The sequence below is a fragment of the Daktulosphaira vitifoliae genome, unplaced genomic scaffold (genome assembly GCF_025091365.1).
Source record: "Daktulosphaira vitifoliae isolate Bord-2020 unplaced genomic scaffold, ASM2509136v1 Scaffold_2, whole genome shotgun sequence".
Taxonomy (NCBI): domain Eukaryota; kingdom Metazoa; phylum Arthropoda; class Insecta; order Hemiptera; family Phylloxeridae; genus Daktulosphaira; species Daktulosphaira vitifoliae.
In genome coordinates, this window is record NW_026099573.1 from 41252441 (window position 1) to 41271818 (window position 19378).

Here is a 19378-nt window from a genome sequence, read left to right on the forward strand (position 1 = left end):
TAGATGATACGGTAGTGGTCAAAATTATAAAACACTCCCAAATCTCATGTATTACGCGGTTAGATTTTGGGCTTGTACGCAATCATTAATGTTTAAATCATAAAGTAATGACATGAAACTTTTTTCTTTATATAATGTTTTCATAAAATTAAAAGAATCCGCTTATTTTACATTAGTTCCATTTGCAACTAAATTTTTACTTACATTTTCGTTAAAAATGTTATTTTTCCAAATACAGCAAATTTCAGTCAAGTCATTTACAAGCAAATTTTGAGAATATTTAAGCAAGGTAGAATTAGATATTTTTGGTAATTTACTGTCAAAAAATTTAATTTTTTTCAATATACTAGGTAAGAATCACATGAAAACCTATATTTTATGTTATTTCAACTAATTTATTTAGAAACATAATCGGACCAACTCTTCTCTAATCGACCAAAACGAGTGAGATGCACGAGTAGTCAGATATATAATAACAATCGTCTTGCCGCAAAAGTGTAGAAAGGCGATGGTTCTAAAATGGTTTGGGGCTACTTGTTAGGAAAAAGAAATGAGGAATTGCATTTTATACAAGGTACAGTAAATAATGACAAATACATTCAAAATATAGAGAATTATATACTTACTTCTAAAAATAAGATTTTTAGAAGACTCAAAATTTTGTATTACCAGAAAAATAGCGCTCCATGTCTCACATTCAAGAAAACTCCGAAATAGATGAGTGATAATCGAATTACTCCAGAAAGGCTTTGATTACATTTTTTGGGGGGTTGAAAAAATATGACTAATATTTACTTTGTCTTGTGCCATTAAATTTTGTTCACTATATTCTACGTGCATACATTCATCTAAATAATTGTCGGGACATTTGTGAATATCACTCAAATTATTAAATGCAATTATCTTTTGAATGTATATTTTTTTTTCTCTATTATATTCTATTATATATTCTATTTTATAATCTAACCCAATTTTTTATTTCTTCATAATTATATGTCTTGATTTCTTCATCAAAAATTATTATTTCATGCTTTATAATTTTTTTATGTTTTAGTTGCTACATGTACTTACTTCAATATCATTTTCTGGAAAATTTACCTTTTTCTTTTTTTAAAACTTGATGACATAATTTCAGGTATTCAAAATACCTATCAAACAAACTGTCATACTAAATATAAACGCTTCCATAACCGCCTTCTAACCCCCTTATCAAATACTTATCTTCTTTAACCCTACAAAATAACCTCCTCGTTATTTAAAAAGATCATGGTGCGGAACCCTTCTTAAAAATCCTTAAAACAGGAAAAAAAGACTCTACTCAGTAGGAATGTAACCACTAGGTTACTTCTTCTCGAATTATTCAATGTGATAAGTTTAAATCGAAAAAAGACTATAGTTCACGTTCATATTGTATATAAAATATAAAAAAAAACAAATTTAAATAATATAATTTGTGTATTTATATTACAAAAACACAATTCAATACATAATATTATTTTTGCTCGAAAATTATCATTTGTTACAATTATAATTTTTTAATGAGCAGTTTATATAAATAGTGCAACAAGTTTCGAGGGTATAAAGAATCAATATTTCTTTATAATGTTAATATAAATATACATCGTTAGTTGCTATGCGACATTACTGTAGTGCATAATTTGATACATTAGCTATTTTTACGACGGGTATTATTAATAATGACAACGTATTCGGCATCAAAAAAGTTATTAGTAAAAATCCCTGATTGTAAAAATTATCCACAAGATGTTCCATTACCCTTAGAAAGACACATATGCACTGAGAATATGAAGAAACCTAAAAAAAATCTTATGAACCTTAGAGAAAAAAGAATATACATTCAAAGGATAATTGCATTGAATAATTTGAGTGATATTCACAAATGTCCCGACAATTATTTAGATGAATGTATGCACGTAGAATATAATGAAAAAAATTTAATGGCACAAGACAAAGTAAATATTATTCATATTTTTTTAATCCCCCAAAAAATGTAATCAAAGCTTTTACTTAAAAAAATAAATAGTGAAAATATCAGGTAAATATATTTTTAAAGAATGAATCTGAAAAAAATGAATTGGAGAAAACGATAAATTTTCTAAATGACCAATTATCTCTCCTAAAAATTGAAACAGAAGATGAATTTTACAAGATTAATCAATTCAATAAACAATTAGAGGAACAAAAACACTTGTCGAGAATAATAGACCAACTGACAAATCGTATAGAAAAATGTGCAGATGATGAATCCCGCAATGTTTGCGAGAATTTTTTATCTGAAACAAAAAAAAATTGTAAATTTTTTGTAAATAAAATAATTACTGACCATCAAATTATTCAAGCAATGCTGAAAGTTATTAAAGATGATATTAAAGACGTAAAATTTTTTATGAAAAAATAATAAATTATCTATATCAAAATTGTCATTCTTAGTTGAACTAAGTTTATATAACTTTTAATTAATTCAATTAAAACAAATACTAATAAATTTCAACTAAAATAATATTAATATTAAGAAATTTATTTATTTTTCACTTATTTAAATAGTATTTATTTCTCGATTAATTAGAAGTTTTTTTTCTTTTGGTCCATCTCTTTACTTTACAAGAACTTAAATTTTTAAGGGTAATCAAAATAACCATTTATTAACACATGTTTCAAACCAGTCCCTTTATAATTTATTAACTACGCCCACATCAGAGATTCTATCACAATTTACCAATCACAAATAATTATCCAACATCTCAGGAATTTCAATAGAGTTGGCTTACTGTATCCAGCATATAAAAAGCCATTTTTTTCGTAAAAACGCGGCTTTTTCACTTTCTGAAAACTTTATCAAGGCCAACATTCTCTTACATAGAATCTGCGTCAGTATAAGTAAATATTTTGTCCCTAAGACTTAGTTTTTTTTTTCTTTATATCATCCTAAATGGTAAACATTGTTTTAAATGATTTATTAATATTTTACCAAGAAATAAGTTTTATTTATTTTTACAATTTCCTAATATCCTTACAATAAATAAATATAGTTTCTATTTTATATAATTTTTTTTAAATATTATTGCACCCATCATTTATGAACAGCCTTAAATGTGCCAAACTAAGTGAAGAAGCGTAATTTGTGATTAGTATTAATTAGTTTTAGTAGAAGAAGTACTTTATGCCTGTGTACCCGCCAGCCTGAAAGGGACTATGCCAATTATCTTCCGGTAAAGTGCAGGCAGTTAAGGTAGTACTAAATTTATTAAGAATATTTTTGAAGTGCGCTATATCCATTAACAAGGCAGTTTAATAGCTAGTAGTCCGGATAGAGTTCATTATAAAATATATAGTTTGTAAGATAGGAAACTATATCTTGAAAATATCCTCTGCGTGAATCCGTTAGCCATAAAGGACTATGCCAAATTACCTTTTGGTAAAGTGCAGATAGTTGACGTAAAGGATATTAAAAGGTGTATTGAAATAATATTTAATACATACGAGGCACGTCCAGAAAGTAAGTGTACTGGTACTCTCATAGCTGTAGGGAATACTTTTTCGGCATGTTAGTAACACTGCCACGTAGCCTGACTCCTCCCCTTCAAAATGAAATCAATCCGAGGTTAGTGTGTTGAAAACTCTTGACGCAGTAGCATTTATCGCAAAAAATGTCAATCGTATCTCCCGCCAAGGGTGAAATTCGTGCCATCATTCGCTATCTCGTTGCGAAGGAAAAAAGCTCCGGTTGAAATTAATAATGAGGTGAAAACTGTTTACGGTAATAGAGCTATGAATCGTACGAGTATGTACAAGTGGTGTGGCGAGTTTTAAAATGGCCGACCGTAAATGTACAAGATTTGCAAAAACTAATCATAATTGCATAAATGTTTTTATAGAGATGCCAAAATTGTTTGCCAATTTTATGACTCCATACATTACACAGCCACCCATTGTATCCATTGAAGCTTGTCAACTTCACAAAAATTGATCCTCTAATCAAGGCACGAGAAACTTAAAATATAGACTATAGGAGAAGTATAACCGAGGAATGACTAATGATAAAAAATAGTAGTAGCTACACTTCAACAAAATAGTAAATAATAAAAATGCAATATAATCTATTAGTTATCATATTATCTTTGTTCAAGTTTCATTAATCCTTTATCCATACCACCTCAAATTTTGCTTAAGTTCATATCACGAACAATTATATCCTATGGCACAAATCTCATGTTAAAAATATTTATGGATGTGTGATTTTAACTTTTAAGTTCATATGTCGCGCGAGGTCTCTTAATCGTAATGAATTTTTATTATGAGTATAATATGAATTTTTCTTACACAATATATAACACGTATGTTATAATAGGTAACTATGATGAAAAACAGTTACTCTTTTCAATTTTATTATGCATTCAATATAATTTACGAAAAATTCATATGACTATAAATAAGTAATTAGTTTTAGTCCATTTTATTTTACAATAATGTCTTTTTAATTTTAAATGCTTTTTAGATAACACAACTATGGTCAATCGTAACCAACTGAATAACATTGAATATGGTACTAATTCAGTATTGCGTGCCAGACTAGAACAAATGGGGGTTAATTTGGAGACACTCTATGATAAAATAACTAAATATGACAAAGCTAAGACAGAAATTAAAAATTTACAATGCAAATTAGCTAGCAAACAAAAAACTATGGTTGAATCATGGTATACACAAAGACAGTTATTTTCCAAATTAACAATAGCATTCGATGATATGATGGTAGAATACAAACGTTACAAGACAAGAGCAGACAAATTACATAATGAAAATAAATCTATAAGTGATGCTATACACCAAAAAAAAGAAAAAGAGTTCCAACTGTTTCTAAAAATCAATCAATTAGAGTGCACCAAAGAAACTGTTCTCATTTCTAGAAATGAAATACGAAATCAATTATTGAAAGAAGAAGTAAACAAATGCTTATAAGATTTAATGATAAAATTGTGATTGAATTTTTGGAAACATTCTGATAGCCGTTGAAACATTTTGAAAATTTAAAAAAAAATTGGGGTTTCTTTTATTTAATTCAAGTTTTGCTTATTTAAATTCTATTTAATTTATGGACTTAATAATCTTAGTTATTGTATCCAATTCAGTGAAATAAAATTATGATACCCTACCTAAAGGAAACCTCATATATGATTATTTTGATTAAAATAAAATAAAATAATTTTCATCCCTTAGGAAGCCATTACCATGTTGGAAAAATTAAAAATAGAAACTCAACATATACTTCAATGTAAAACAGATGAACTACATAAACTCAAGCAATATGCCGCTGACTCAGCTATGGAAATACTATTCGATACCAATAAATTTGACGAATTGTCAAGAGAAGTGAAAGATTTAGAACAAGATATATGTGAAGCCAGATCTTTAAATCAAAAAAGAGTAAGTGAATTATTTGCATTCAAAGCTTTAGAAACAGAACGACTGGAAAAATCAGAAAAACATGTTAATGCGGTACACAAAGATGTGTTTGAAATCACTGATACTATAACAAAAAATGCTAAAAAAATTCAAGAACTTAATAATTATTACAGACAGTTAGAGTTATCCTATTTAAAAGAACGAAATTCTTCACAAGAAATTATTGAAAAATTAGATACTGATTTTAAAAAATTATCAAAAGATCTGTCATTATCTTCTAAGCTCTTAACGATTGCACAACTAAACAGTAATAGTCTTGCTAACGAAAAAGATTCAATGAGTAAAAATATTGGGAAATTAACAGGTGAAATCAATCGGTTAGAAGAGAAACTCCGCGATGGACGTGCCAAGTTATCTATAGAACAGGCAAAGTATGATACTTTATCGATGGTAATGGCTACTCAGTTATCAACGACTGAAAGAAAAGTTGTAGAAACATCATCTGAATTAAACGAACTAAAACAGCTAAAAAACAAATATGAATTGACTATTAATAAATTGATAGAGGTTAAAAATAATTCAAATAGTTAAATTCACCAAACTAAATTTTTGTTTAAATTTTATAAATATTAAATAATTTTAAAAACTTTCGTTATTTCAGCTTTGATAAATAGCTAAAAAGCAATTGGTTCTACTTTGTTGTGGTTTTTTTGTGTGTATCATTAAACACAATTACTCTGAACCTATTAGACAAATTGTTTTCAATAGTAAACCAAAAGATCACAAAAAGTAACTAGTTGAAGCTATCAAAATAATTTTGAAAAAATTCTTCTCAAACTCCGTAATAAAGAGAAATTATAATTGTTATAAAATGTTCAATGTTTATATTTTTAGTTATCATTTTATATTAATTTAACCTTTCAAGAATTGGATAGATTTCGAAATAATAACTGACAATATTAGACATTTACTTTCCTAGGGGCGTTTTTTTTTTAAACGAATCATTAATGAAGGTACTGCAAGGGTTTGAATATCATGTCGAAATTTTTTTTAGTTTAAATTTTTAATAATTAAAAGAGACATTTGTTGAGTCTAGACACAAAAGAGAGCGTTTCGATATTTTTTTTTTTTTGTTGGTAAATTTGGGAACACCGAAACTACGACCGGTTGTTTCTTTGAAAAAAGGCAAAGATGACGACGAACACACATATTCCTTTTAGATTCACCCGAGTGCAATTTTGCCCTACATGGGTTTTTAATGTTATTGTTTTTAATTTTTGATGCCGCCATCTTTCGTTGCGTAAAATTATTACTTTTAGCTATCCAGGCCATGTATCATTCCATTATTCAACCAGCCATCAGATGGTTCATCATTATTATTTGTTTTAAAGTTAGTTATTTATTAATTTTATTGATTTGTTATTTGTGCCTCGTGGCAATTAGTTGTTAAGTAATATTCATCAATATTTTTTCATATAAGTTTGTGCTCGTTGTAAGTATCATCTCTTAGCATACAGTCCATTTCATTATAATTTCCAATCTGTACATCTCTTTGCTACGATAAAATTAGTAGAATCACGTACATAACCATTTCCAATTGGAATATCTAAATTTCGGACGCCGCACAGTGGAATGAAACGCCGATTTAGGCGGCCAAAAGTATCATTTTTTAAAAGTCACTTAAATTTTTTTTTTTTAGCAAAACACATTAATATCATACTTAAGGGTTTTAATACAAATTTTCAAGGGCATATGTTGATTTAGTGAAGGTGTAGAGCTATTTTAATGTTATACTTCTAAAATTTATCCGTATTTTCAGTTATTTTGAGTTTATTTTTGTACATTTTTTTTTATGCCTTAAAACATAATTTAAAATTAAAAAAATTTTTTATTCCTATTAAAAAAGATATCCTTTTTCAAATGAAAAAGAAAAAAAAAGATTTTTTTTATTTTTGTGGAATTAAACATATTTATACTTAAAAAAAAATCGAATTTTTTCGTTTTTTTCTCTAGTTTGCTCGTTTAAAGAGATTAACTAAAAATTACGCAAAATTACACGTTAATCCATACATTTGGCTTGTAGAGCAAGTCATTAGCTATACTATGAAAAAAAAAAATTTTGCGCTCGATAATTTTTGAACTGTACATACTGCATTTACCTAGAATAAACGAGTATTTTCCTAAAAATCTTATGTTTTACAAGATTTTTACTCTATAAATAAAATTAGTCATTATTTATTATTAATTGTTATACGATTACATTGATATATAAATATGAATATTTTAGTTTTATACATTTAAAAAATAATTATGCCATTGATAAATTCATGTCTGAAAATGAATCATTTAATTGACTATTTAATTCATCTTCTTTATAGTTGTCATCATTATGAGGGAATATTACTAACATCTTACCATATTCTGATAACTCGTTTAAATGCACTTGCTTATTTCTATCAGTACTAGAAATGTAAGGATCCGATGAGATAAGAAGAATGTGAATTAAATCCTCATTAGTATTTAAGCGCGAATTCTTTCTGGTGTGATGTTCTCGGTACATTTTATAATCTTGATTGAGACTCTCTTGTGCCTCCTCAGAGACGGTGCTCATATTATTCAATATGCGCCACTTCCTACAGGTAATATATTACAAAAGATTATAGTTACTACAATAAAAAATATCAACATTTATTTTAGGCAACTTATTCTATAACTTAGAATATGGTAAGATGTTAGTAATATTCCCTCATAATGATGACAACTATAAAGAAGATGAATTAAATAGTCAATTAAATGATTCATTTTCAGACATGAATTTATCAATGGCATAATTATTTTTTAAATGTATAAAACTAAAATATTCATATTTATATATCAATGTAATCGTATAACAATTAATAATAAATAATGACTAATTTTATTTATAGAGTAAAAATCTTGTAAAACATAAGATTTTTAGGAAAATATTCGTTTATTCTAGGTAAATGCAGTATGTACAGTTCAAAAATTATCGAGCGCAAAATTTTTTTTTTTCATAGTATAGCTAATGACTTGCTCTACAAGCCACATGTATGGATTAACGTGTAATTTTGCGTAATTTTTAGTTAATCTCTTTAAACGAGCAAACTAGAGAAAAAAACGAAAAAATTCGATTTTTTTTTAAGTATAAATATGTTTAATTCCACAAAAATAAAAAAAATCTTTTTTTTTCTTTTTCATTTGAAAAAGGATATCTTTTTTAATAGGAATAAAAAATTTTTTTAATTTTAAATTATGTTTTAAGGCAATAAAAAAAATGTACAAAAATAAACTCAAAATAACTGAAAATACGGATAAATTTTAGAAGTATAACATTAAAATAGCTCTACACCTTCACCAAATCAACTTATGCCCTTGAAAATTTGTATTAAAACCCTTAAGTATGATATTAATGTGTTTTGCTAAAAAAAAAAATTTAAGTGACTTTTAAAAAATGATACTTTTGGCCGCCTAAATCGGCGTTTCATTTCACTGTGCGGCAGGTTATACAATATGAATTCTCTAAGCCTCCATTTATTTAAAGCTAATACTATATACTCTTTAAGACGAAAAAATAAAAACTATCCGAATACTATATTCTATACTATCAATGGAATAGATCTACTCCATTTACAACAAATTTTAAGTTAAATTGTTATATGTGTCATATGTTTCTCTCCTATGATATTATTATCCTAACGGAAACTTGGCTATCTCCTGACATTTCAGACTCTGAACTAGGATTACATAATTTCATTATTTTCAGGCTTGATAGAAATATCAACAGCAGTAACCTTTCTCGTGGTGGTGGAGTTCTCATTGCAGTAAAATGCTCGATTCCCTCATCCCCCATTACAATAATTAATTCAAGCGTAGAACATATTTTTGTCCTTCTCACAATTAACCACTCTACTCTCCTAATTGGATGCACATACTTACCTCCATCTAGTCCGTTACCAATTATTGAATCCCATCTTGCATCAATCGAACAACTGCTATCTAATCACCAGCCAGATGAAATTATTATCTGCGGTGATTATAACATGCCAGGTATTTCATGGGCATCTGATGAGTTTGGCCTTTCAGCAAGTGGCAATTTTACCCCAACCTCCACTCTAATTATTGATTCTTTCTCCTTCTTAAACTTTTATCAATTCAACCATACTACTAATTGTACAGGCAACATCCTCGATTTAGTCCTATCCACTTCTAAGAACTTGTCAGTCGACAAAGCCACTTCGCCTCTCATCAAACCCGATCTTTACCATCCTCCTTTATGTATCCTGTACCATTATCCCAAACCACCTAAACTAAATACTACACATTCTTATTTTGACTTTAAAATCGGTGACTATTCCTCTATTTCTAAATTCATTGACTCATTTAATTGGGAGACCACTTTTTCGCTCTACTCTATTAACGATGCCGCCACTGTTTTCAACGATGCTCTACTTAACGCTATTCAGAATTTCATTCCAAAAAAAACCTTCAGAAACCCGAAATTTCCCCGTTGGGTATCACCTACTCTAAAGTCCTTAATAATCAAAAAAAAATATGCTCATAAACAGTTTAAAAAAACAAATCTTCCTTCTGACTATTCTGTTTTCTCTCATCTACGAGCCAAATGTAAACAACTATCCCTTAGTAATTACCGTTCTTACATCAGTAACACTGAGCGCTCTCTCTCAACTAACCCCTCCTTATTCTGGAAATATACCAGAGACCTCAAACAACATTCACAAATCCCTTCCACCGTCCATCTTTTTGATGAAGTATCAAATTCACCCTTGAAAAATGCCAATCTCTTTTCTAAATTCTTCTCCTCGGTTTTTAAACCTCCAAATACTTTCTCCACTTCCATTTCTACTCCTCAAGTTACCAAAAATTACCAATTTAATCTTCCATCAAACTGTTCTTTTTCAATATTTGATGTACATTATGCTCTTGAATCCTTAAAAAACAACCACTCCAATGGTCCTGATAATATTTCGGCCCAGTTACTTTATAGATGTCGTGACTCCCTAGCACAACCACTTTTTTTCCTCTTTCAACGTTCCCTAAATGAGGGAGTTTTTCCTACTGTCTGGAAAACTTGCTCTATTACACCAATCCTTAAATCCGGTGATCCATCCGACATTACTAACTACAGGCCTATATCCATTCTCCCTCATATAGCTAAAATTTTTGAGTCCCTGGTTTTTACCTCCATCAAAAGAAATGTTAATCATCTCCTCAGTGACAACCAACATGGCTTTCGTCCTAGGAAATCATCAGTAACTAGCAGTCTCGTCTTTTCTACCTATATCCTAGATAATATTGAATCCGGCTCACAAGTTGACGTGATATTTACTGATTTCAAAAAAGCCTTTGATACCGTTGATCACGGCACTCTAATTAAAATATTACATAACCTTGGTTTTGGCAATCCACTACTTGCATGGTTGTCATCTTATATAGACTCCAGAAGGCAATTTGTCTCGATCAATGGTATGATTTCTGATCTTTGCATCATTCCTTCTGGTGTTCCTCAAGGTGGTCATCTCAGCCCACTCTTGTTCACCCTCTATGTCAACTCCCTTTCCGATTTACTACTTAACTCTAAAGTACTTCTTTTTGCCGATGACATTAAACTTTTTCTTAACATAAATTCACCATCTGACTGTTTACTCCTTCAATCCGACCTCGACACTTTCTCCAATTGGGCCATGGAGCTCAACCTATCTCTTAATACCAGCAAATGCCACATAATGTCGTTCTCCCGCAAATTCTCCCCCTTACACCACTCCTACTTCCTCCAAGGCTCACTTCTCAACCGTGTTTCCGTTATCAAAGACCTCGGTATTTATTACACTCCTACTCTTTCCTTTGAATTCCATATGAATAATATTATTGGTAGAGCCCTAAAAGTATTAGGCTTTATTAAAAGAAACACTTCTAACTTCTCCTCTCCTTCCTGTCTCCGTGTCCTCTATCTTTCCTTGGTCCGATCTATACTAGAGTATGGTGTTGTGGTATGGCACCCTTACCTCACTAAAGACATTATAAGAATGGAAAGAGTGCAAAATAAATTCCTTTCTTACGCTGCCTTCCTTTTGAAAATAAATCATACTCCTCATGACTACTCCACTATTCGCACCGCTATCCGACTTCCTTCCTTAGCCTCCCGCAGAGAAGATGCTGACATCTCATTCATAAAATCCCTTCTCAATGGTTCCATTGATTCTCCTGAACTTCTATCCAAAATATACTTTCGTGTCCCTTCCTTTAACACAAGAAACCACTCCCTTTTCAAACTTCCCTTTCATTCCACCTCATATGGCCAAAACCACCCACTACACAGAATACTTAGACGACTTGATGAGTTTAGTCTAGACCCATTTTGTGTTTAGTTATAATTCTACGCTGCTAATTAAAATAATTTATATTGTACATAGTATTAATGTCTTGTTGTATATATTCAAATTTAGCTTTTAACGTTTTTAGTTTGTAGTACTTGTTGCCGTATCAAAATAATTAACCTTACATTTAATGTTTGCTTCCTTTTGTAAAATTGCCTGTTTAGGCGTTAGAAAATAAAATAAAATAAAAAAAATTTACAATTTTTTTTATCATATACTATACTATTAAAAAAAGAAAGACTTTTTAGTAACTTGTCCTGTACAATTAGACGATTTTATAAATAAAAAATCATGTAATTTTGGGTAAATATGATAGATTATTCTAATTTTATCAAGTATACATAAAAGCGTTTTACAGACAGTGATTAATATATCACTGTCTGACATTAATCATTACTAATCTAAAAATCATCTCACTTCACTACGCTAGATCCAGACTGTATTTAACTTTTTTCAATTTATTTAATACATTAAAAATATATGTATATCATTAATAAATTTTCTCTAGAAACGTTTTGTAAGAAATAAACAACACATTCAATCCAAATTTGAGTTAAAATACTAGGATTTATAAATTTTCATGAATACTTAAATGCTTCTTTAAATCAAATATATATTAAAATCAGTCATTTAAAAGCTATTTAAGCCATTTAGCTAAAAAATCTTCCAGGAAGTTAATTGTTAATAAATATTAATAGAAAATAATATGAAAACAGGTACTTGTTGCCAGAATAATGTAATAGAAAGTTGCAAGCATCTTATAGATAGTGAGCATCCATTATGCCCTTTACCACAGAAATATACAAAATATACACAACCACAACACTATTCTGGAAAAGTTAGCACTGCATTACTTCAAGCTATTCAATCATTGAGCGAAGAAGCGACTTTACAACATTTTTACAAATTGGTTGCTCCATATACGTGTGACAAAGGGGTTTTACTTATGCGACTCACTAACGATATGCTGTCTGATTTTCGATCGTTTGTTAGCGACGTCTTTAATAATCGAGTGACTCAGATTGGTATGGTATTAGCTCGAGAACAAATAACAATAGAACGTAAGTATGCGGAATTAGAATCTAGAACATTAAATAGAGCGCAACTCGCTCTTATGCATATTCGAGATTCAATGCCGACGTTTGATTGGAATCGGTATGAAAAAGATCCTAATTACATCAAGTCATTAATTCTTCAAGCTTTCTGTCCAGATCATGCAACTGAGGAAGACGAAGAAGAAGATGCCAAGGCAAAAGGACTTCTATATCAACTTAACTGGTTGCGATCTGAGATTGATCGAGCTGATTGTGAAAATCATGGTCTCTATGAACAACATAGCGCATTAGTTGCTGAATTGGCAGCAATAAATAAAAAAATAGCAGACATTCAGTGTCAAGCTGCAGGTGAAATGGCCGAATTAGCGGCTAAACTTAATAAATATAGAAATGAATCAGCTGAACAAGTAGCCACCATTGATAAATTAATGGAAACTATACAAATCTCTATGCAGAATACAAAAATTGAATCGCCTTGTACTTAATACAAAATTATTTAAATTTAACTAATTTTTAAATACAAACATTTATTATTTATAAGGTGTTTAACCTTTCTATAAGAGAATTACAACTTCAAGATTTTTTATTACTATTATTTTAACACAAAAAAAATCTGTTATATCGATGGTCACAACAAAGAGTGTTATAACATGATATTTAGCTATTTGGATTCAATAACAATAAAACTCAGTCCTTTAATTTCTCTATCACTTATGACAATAATTTTAACGAAAATTGGTCTATGAATAGATGACAACTTTAGGACCAGTATTTTGGATATTATTTTCATTTTTATACCTAAGCTGTATGAAAAGTACGACCGCAATATAACTATTTATATATATGAACTTTGAACTTCTGAAATACTGTTCGAAAAATTGTTATCGACCAGTCATTTTCTTAATTATATTATATCTTATTTTATAAGATTATTAAATATGTATTTTGCCCTTTAAAAAAATTAAGTTGACACCCCTTTAGTATAAGGGATGGTTCTAAAAAATAATTTGCAATATTTATTATCATTATGTTAAAATGTACAACATTTTTAGTCACTTTTGTTGAAATTATTTGTATCAATATATAGCGAATTAATGTGTTCATTTTTTCCGACAGTATGGTTGATCTTGTTTATTTTTAGGGTGTCTTCGGGCTCTTGCAATTTCATTTAAAGCAGATGATGGACATGTGCTCTGTTGACGTTGACAATTAACAGACGAGGTAACTGGTGAAGGGGCACATTGAAATTTTTCTGGTTCGTCTAGTTCTATGATACCAAATATTTTTTTTCTAAAGTTTTGTATCTCCCGCGTAATATTTCGCTCTAATAACGGGTCAATTTCGTATTCGATAGGAGGTGCTTTTGCCCAGTACTTACATAATTCGATCATGATATGATCTAGCATTTCATAGTCAATTTCATGTCGTGCAAGATTGAGTGCAGCGAAAGAGCCACGCATTCTTCGCCGCATTTCTACCCAATCTGGTTCCTCATCAGGATCAGCCATCGCTATTTCTTCCATTTCCTTTTGTAACCTACATCTCTCGACTGCAGCATTCTCATCTTCATAGTTACAATTTGAAGAATCAACTAACTTTCTTTTCACATTAATTACCTCGTTGGCCTCATCAATTAATTCACACATATTAATAACCTGTAAATTTTTATTATTATTTATGATAATTAATGTTATGAGGAAATTAAGTTCTGAATCGTGTTAACTTTTATGATATTTAATATATGTTTTTTAAAGAATCCAATGCCAATATAAAGGATTACATATCAATCGAATTACTTCAATCAGCCAAAATTAAATTCGATAAAAGGATTTACTTTTTCTTCATCACCATCTAATTCTGTTAAGTCTGGATCACTTTTTCCGCAAGTTTTCAGTTGTTCCTTGCGCTCTTCACGTTTTTTATCAAAGGCTGATCTATGACGAAGAATTTCTGCCCAAATCGTAATCCTTACTTCCTCATCACCTTCCAGCCATTCATTTTTATACTGCCAATAATCGTCATGATGATTACATTGATAATACAATAAACTCCATTCTCGAATCACCGTAGGAAACCATGTTTCATCATAGTACTTTCCCAGCACCCAGAAAAGCCCGGTACAAATTGGCTTTGCAGTCTTCCACTCAGTGGTGCAATCAAAACCTGGAATATCTGGTTCATAGTCTGGCGATGGAGCAGGATAGATAAGGCGTTTTCTAAGCCTCTGGCATTTACCCGTTCCCTCGTATTCCCAAACCTCACGTGGTGGTTTCTTAACAGCCCAACATGGTATATAATGATGAGATTGTTTTGACTTTAACGGAAGTAATTGTGATGTTCCTCGTGCCCCTTCACAAGTGTTCCACGCCATTTTTTAAAATTTTTAACTTATCGAAAATTAAAAAAAATATTTAAAGTAATAAATTTTTTTTTCATTTCTAATTTATTTAATTTTTGTATCTACTACATTAATCAAAATTTTAATATGTTGAATAAATATAAATAGCCAACTATTTAAGGATAGTTTTGAAGGATATTTACACTTAATGCTACCTTAGTTACAACTTATAATAGTTCAAGGGAAAATTAAAAAAAAATACTTGCTGAACTCTCATAACAATCAACATACAATTATTTTGAGTTTTTAGCTAAATTTTTAAAAATAATTTAGAAGTGATTTTCATGGTCCCGCGTCGTTTTGTGATACACGGAACTCCGCAACCTGCACCACCTTTGTTAGCTATAGTCTACTACGTGTATATACACGTAGTAGACTATACTCTCTTCTTTTTCGTCGACATAAACGCGAATCAATTACATTTTTATAGCGGAAATTTGTTTTTTGCGACATTATAATTATTCTTATTTAATTTTAAACAATAAAAGACTATCCGCCAATCACGTGTACAACTTGCGTGTCGTCTACATTTACGTATCAGATCTTAAAGTAAATGTACTAAAAATATTTGTGAAAAACAAAATGGAACTTACAATTATTCTCATTTTATTTTAAAACACTAATTCAAAATAAAAAGTGAAAATATTCACAAAAATTATATTTATTTGTATACTAGCAAATCTAGTTTTCATGATAAATTTTTAACAGATTTAAAGCTAAAACTTAATTCCAATAGTAATGAAAAATGTAAAACATTTTAAACAGTTCAACCTTACTTTTGTATTTAATATGAAAAATGGGTTTTCTTAATTATAATACAAACTACTTGAATTATTCCCTTATAGTTTTAGTAAAATAAAATATAGTTTAACTGTCAGTATTGAGTACTACATTATTTTTAGAATATAAAATTTATTTAGTCTTGTTTTATTTCATTTTGTTTTTATTTACATAAAATATTTTTACAAAATTGACCTAAATTATAATTAAATATTTTTATATTCACAAATGTTTTAATAGACTTTTAGTAAAAATTTTCGATGTTCAATTCCTAATCTATTTTTGGCTACACATTTATAAATTCCTTCATGTGATAAGTTTACTTCTTTTATAAGAATTTGTTGTTTTTCATTTAGAAATTCTACATTTTTCAAAGTCCAAATTGTAATAGGATAAACCATTCCATCTCTTGTCCAAAATATCTGAAACATAACATAATAGTAAAAAATGTATTATAATAATTTGACATGTGAAAAAACTAGCGATTGGAAAAAATAATTTTTTTTGTTATAGCATGGTCCATTGTATATTGAAATCATTTTAGCAGTATTCTGGGTATTAGTTGTACATTTAAATAATATTTATTGATTGCCTAAAAAAAAAAAACGGTAGCACAGTGGGGTCGAGGCACAGTGTAAACAAGGCATAGATGGGACAAGTATAGATGATATTTGACAGTGATTAAAATCACTATCATAAGAAACGCTTCGATGCAAATCTGTAGATAGAGTTTCATTTAGAGAAATTGGTGGATTATTCCAAAAGCAACATCAACTCTTATTTCTTTGATTATATCCTAATTAGTAGTTCTTTGATTTTAAAATATAATATATGAATAAATACTAATTATAATTATTAAATTTAGTATGAAAATAAAAAAATAAAAAAAATTTAATAAGTTTAATTTCTTATCAAACGAAAGGAAATTATCTAAAGTTTCAATATAAAAAAATATTATTTTGATTTGTTAATATTTGAAAAAGTTATAGCAGTTTTAAGTACAAAAAACATCCTTATAGAAGGTGATTTTTATCGAAAATATTACATTTTTTTTTAAATTTTGACAGCAATTAGCACATAGTAGATAGGTCATCGGTACAAATTTTTTTTTTTATTTTANCATAGAAGATAAGATGTCGGGACAAATTTTTTTTTTTCATTTGATAGTATATAACATAACCTTTGATTTTATATATGTTTAAAGGACGCAGTATTTCCGGAACATTTTCAAAAGTTCAGTTGAAAAAGATCTATGTTTTTTACAATATTTTAAGTTTTGAACGCCCCCTATATAAGGGGAAATTGTCCAATTTTAATAAAAAGTATGTCAAATGAAAGACGTACTTATAATGTATATAGAAAATAAAAATTTGTGCTGATAATTACATTTTTCGAAAAGTTATAGCACTTTTAAGTTGAAAATTTAAAATCGAAAATCGAAAATTTTAACACAAAAATAGTGTTTTTTTAACTACGGTAGCCGTTTACATGCAGAAAATAAAGTGTCGGGACAAATTTTTTTTTTCATTTTGTAGTACATAAAATAAGTTTTTTAACTATTACATACAAAACTTTTTTACATATTGAGTTACACAAAATTTTAATATTATATAATATAACTTAATTTTTAAAGGATCAAAAAATTAAACGAATTCTCTTATAAGAGAAATTTTAACTACATTGTCCGAGACACTGTATGGTAATATAATAAGTAAATTTAACCACTAAATATAATTAAAACGTGACAACAAGAGGAAAAAATTACTTCAAAAATTTATTGATTTAAAATTTTTTTTATCGACGAAATGATAATTGTATACAAAGTTATAAGCATTATTAGTAAAATCTGAGTACCTCGTATATAAAGATTGTAAATATTTCTTTATATTAGAGCTAAACAATTATAAATCACAGTCTCATAAAAAATGAAATGAGATTATTTTTTAAATATTTATTTGATGAACATTTTAAAAATAGTCTCTAAATATTTCCGAAAAAATATGACTTAGTTTACTTCTTGTACACGGATTTAAGTGTAAACAATAAATAACTGGCAGTTTCCATCAAGTTTTTTTTGTTTAATTAAAATTTAAATTTAAAAACAGTGAGGTGGCGGCACAGTGGGGTCGNGCACAGTGGGGTGGCGGCACAGTGGGGTCGTTGCATAGTTGGGTCCAGTATAGATGATATCTGACAGTGATTAAAATCACTATCATAAAAAACGCTTCGATGCAAATCTGTAGATAGAGTTTCATTTATAAAAAAAAAAATTTGTTAAAATAGCATATTTTTGAATACGGAAGCCTTTTGCACATAGAAGATAGAGGTCGTCGGGACAAATTTTTTTTTTTATTTTATATTATATGAAATAAGCTTTAATTTGATATATGTTTAAAGGACGCAGTATTTCCGGAACATTTTCAAAAATTAAGTTGAAAAAGTTAGTTTTTGTAAAAAAGTTGCTATTTTAAATCCCCCCTGTGAGCAGAATAAGTGTTAGATTTTCAAAAAAAAATGATATCAAATGAAAGAAAATTACCTAAGGTTTCAATATAAAGAAATATTATTTTGATTAGTTAATATTTGAAAAAGTTATGGCAGTTTTAAGTACAAAAAACATCGTTATAAAAGGTGATTTTTATCGCAAATATTACATTTTTTTTATAATTTCGACAGCCATTTGCACATAGAAGATAAGGTGTCGGGACAAATTTTTTTTTTTCATTTTATAGTACATAAAATAAGCTTTAATTTGATATATGTTTAAAGGACGCAGTATTTCCGGAACATTTTCAAAAATTAAGTGAAAAAGTTAGATTTTGTAAAAAAGTTGCTATTTTGAATCCCCTCCAATGAGCAGGTTAAGTGTTAGATTTTCAAAAAAAATTATATCAAATGAAAGGGAAATATCTAAGGTTTCAATACAAAAAAATATTATTTTTATTTGTTCATTTTTGAAAAAGTTATGGCAGTTTTAAGTACAAAAAACATCCCGATAAAAGATGATTTTTATCGCAAACATTACATTTTTTTTTAATTTTCGACAGCCCTTTGCACATAGAAGATAAGATGTCGGGACAAATTTTTTTTTTTCATTTAATAGTATATAACATAACCTTTGATTTGATATATGTTTAAAGGACGCAGTATTTCCGGAACATTTTCAAAAGTTCAGTTGAAAAAGTTCTATTTTTTATACAATGTTTCAAAGTTTGAACCCCCCCTATATAAGGGGAAATTGTCTAATTTTAATAAAAAGTATGTCAAATGGAAGATGTACTTATAATGTATTTAGAAAAAAAAAA

The 19378-nt window shown here is 28.7% G+C and overlaps 3 protein-coding genes across 3 annotated transcripts in view; 1 reads left to right on the plus strand and 2 right to left on the minus strand.

Annotated features, from left to right (window-relative positions):
* The first annotated feature begins 5001 nt into the window (after positions 1-5001).
* On the plus strand, positions 5002-6102 carry LOC126898272 (putative leucine-rich repeat-containing protein DDB_G0290503). Its single transcript, XM_050672212.1, has 2 exons — positions 5002-6007; positions 6086-6102. Exons 1-2 carry the CDS (start codon positions 5251-5253, stop codon positions 6100-6102), a joined length of 774 nt encoding a protein of 257 aa, XP_050528169.1. The 5' UTR covers positions 5002-5250.
* Positions 6103-13995: 7893 nt separating this feature from the next.
* On the minus strand, positions 13996-15266 carry LOC126898273 (uncharacterized). Its single transcript, XM_050672213.1, has 2 exons — positions 14730-15266; positions 13996-14550 (listed from the first exon to the last, which is right to left on the minus strand). Exons 1-2 carry the CDS (start codon positions 15264-15266, stop codon positions 13996-13998), a joined length of 1092 nt encoding a protein of 363 aa, XP_050528170.1.
* A 957-nt stretch (positions 15267-16223) lies between these two features.
* Positions 16224-19378, minus strand: part of LOC126899375 (leucine-rich repeats and immunoglobulin-like domains protein 2) — a gene marked incomplete at its 5' end in the record, with an annotated part of 42147 nt that continues 38992 nt past the window's right edge. The window contains one exon of the mRNA XM_050674254.1: positions 16224-16495. Coding sequence (XP_050530211.1) covers positions 16307-16495 — 189 coding nt within the window. The remainder of the gene's footprint in view (positions 16496-19378) is intronic.

Bases quoted from the DNA above. Each gene is read 5' to 3' on its own strand.
- LOC126898272 (XM_050672212.1), top strand. From the start codon at position 5,251: ATGTTGGAAAAATTAAAAATAGAAACTCAACATATACTTCAATGTAAA.
- LOC126898273 (XM_050672213.1), bottom strand. From the start codon at position 15,266: ATGGCGTGGAACACTTGTGAAGGGGCACGAGGAACATCACAATTACTT. The intron at 14,551-14,729 runs GTAAATCCTTTT...AAAAATTTACAG, and splicing joins TAGATGGTGATGAAGAAAAA to GTTATTAATATGTGTGAATT.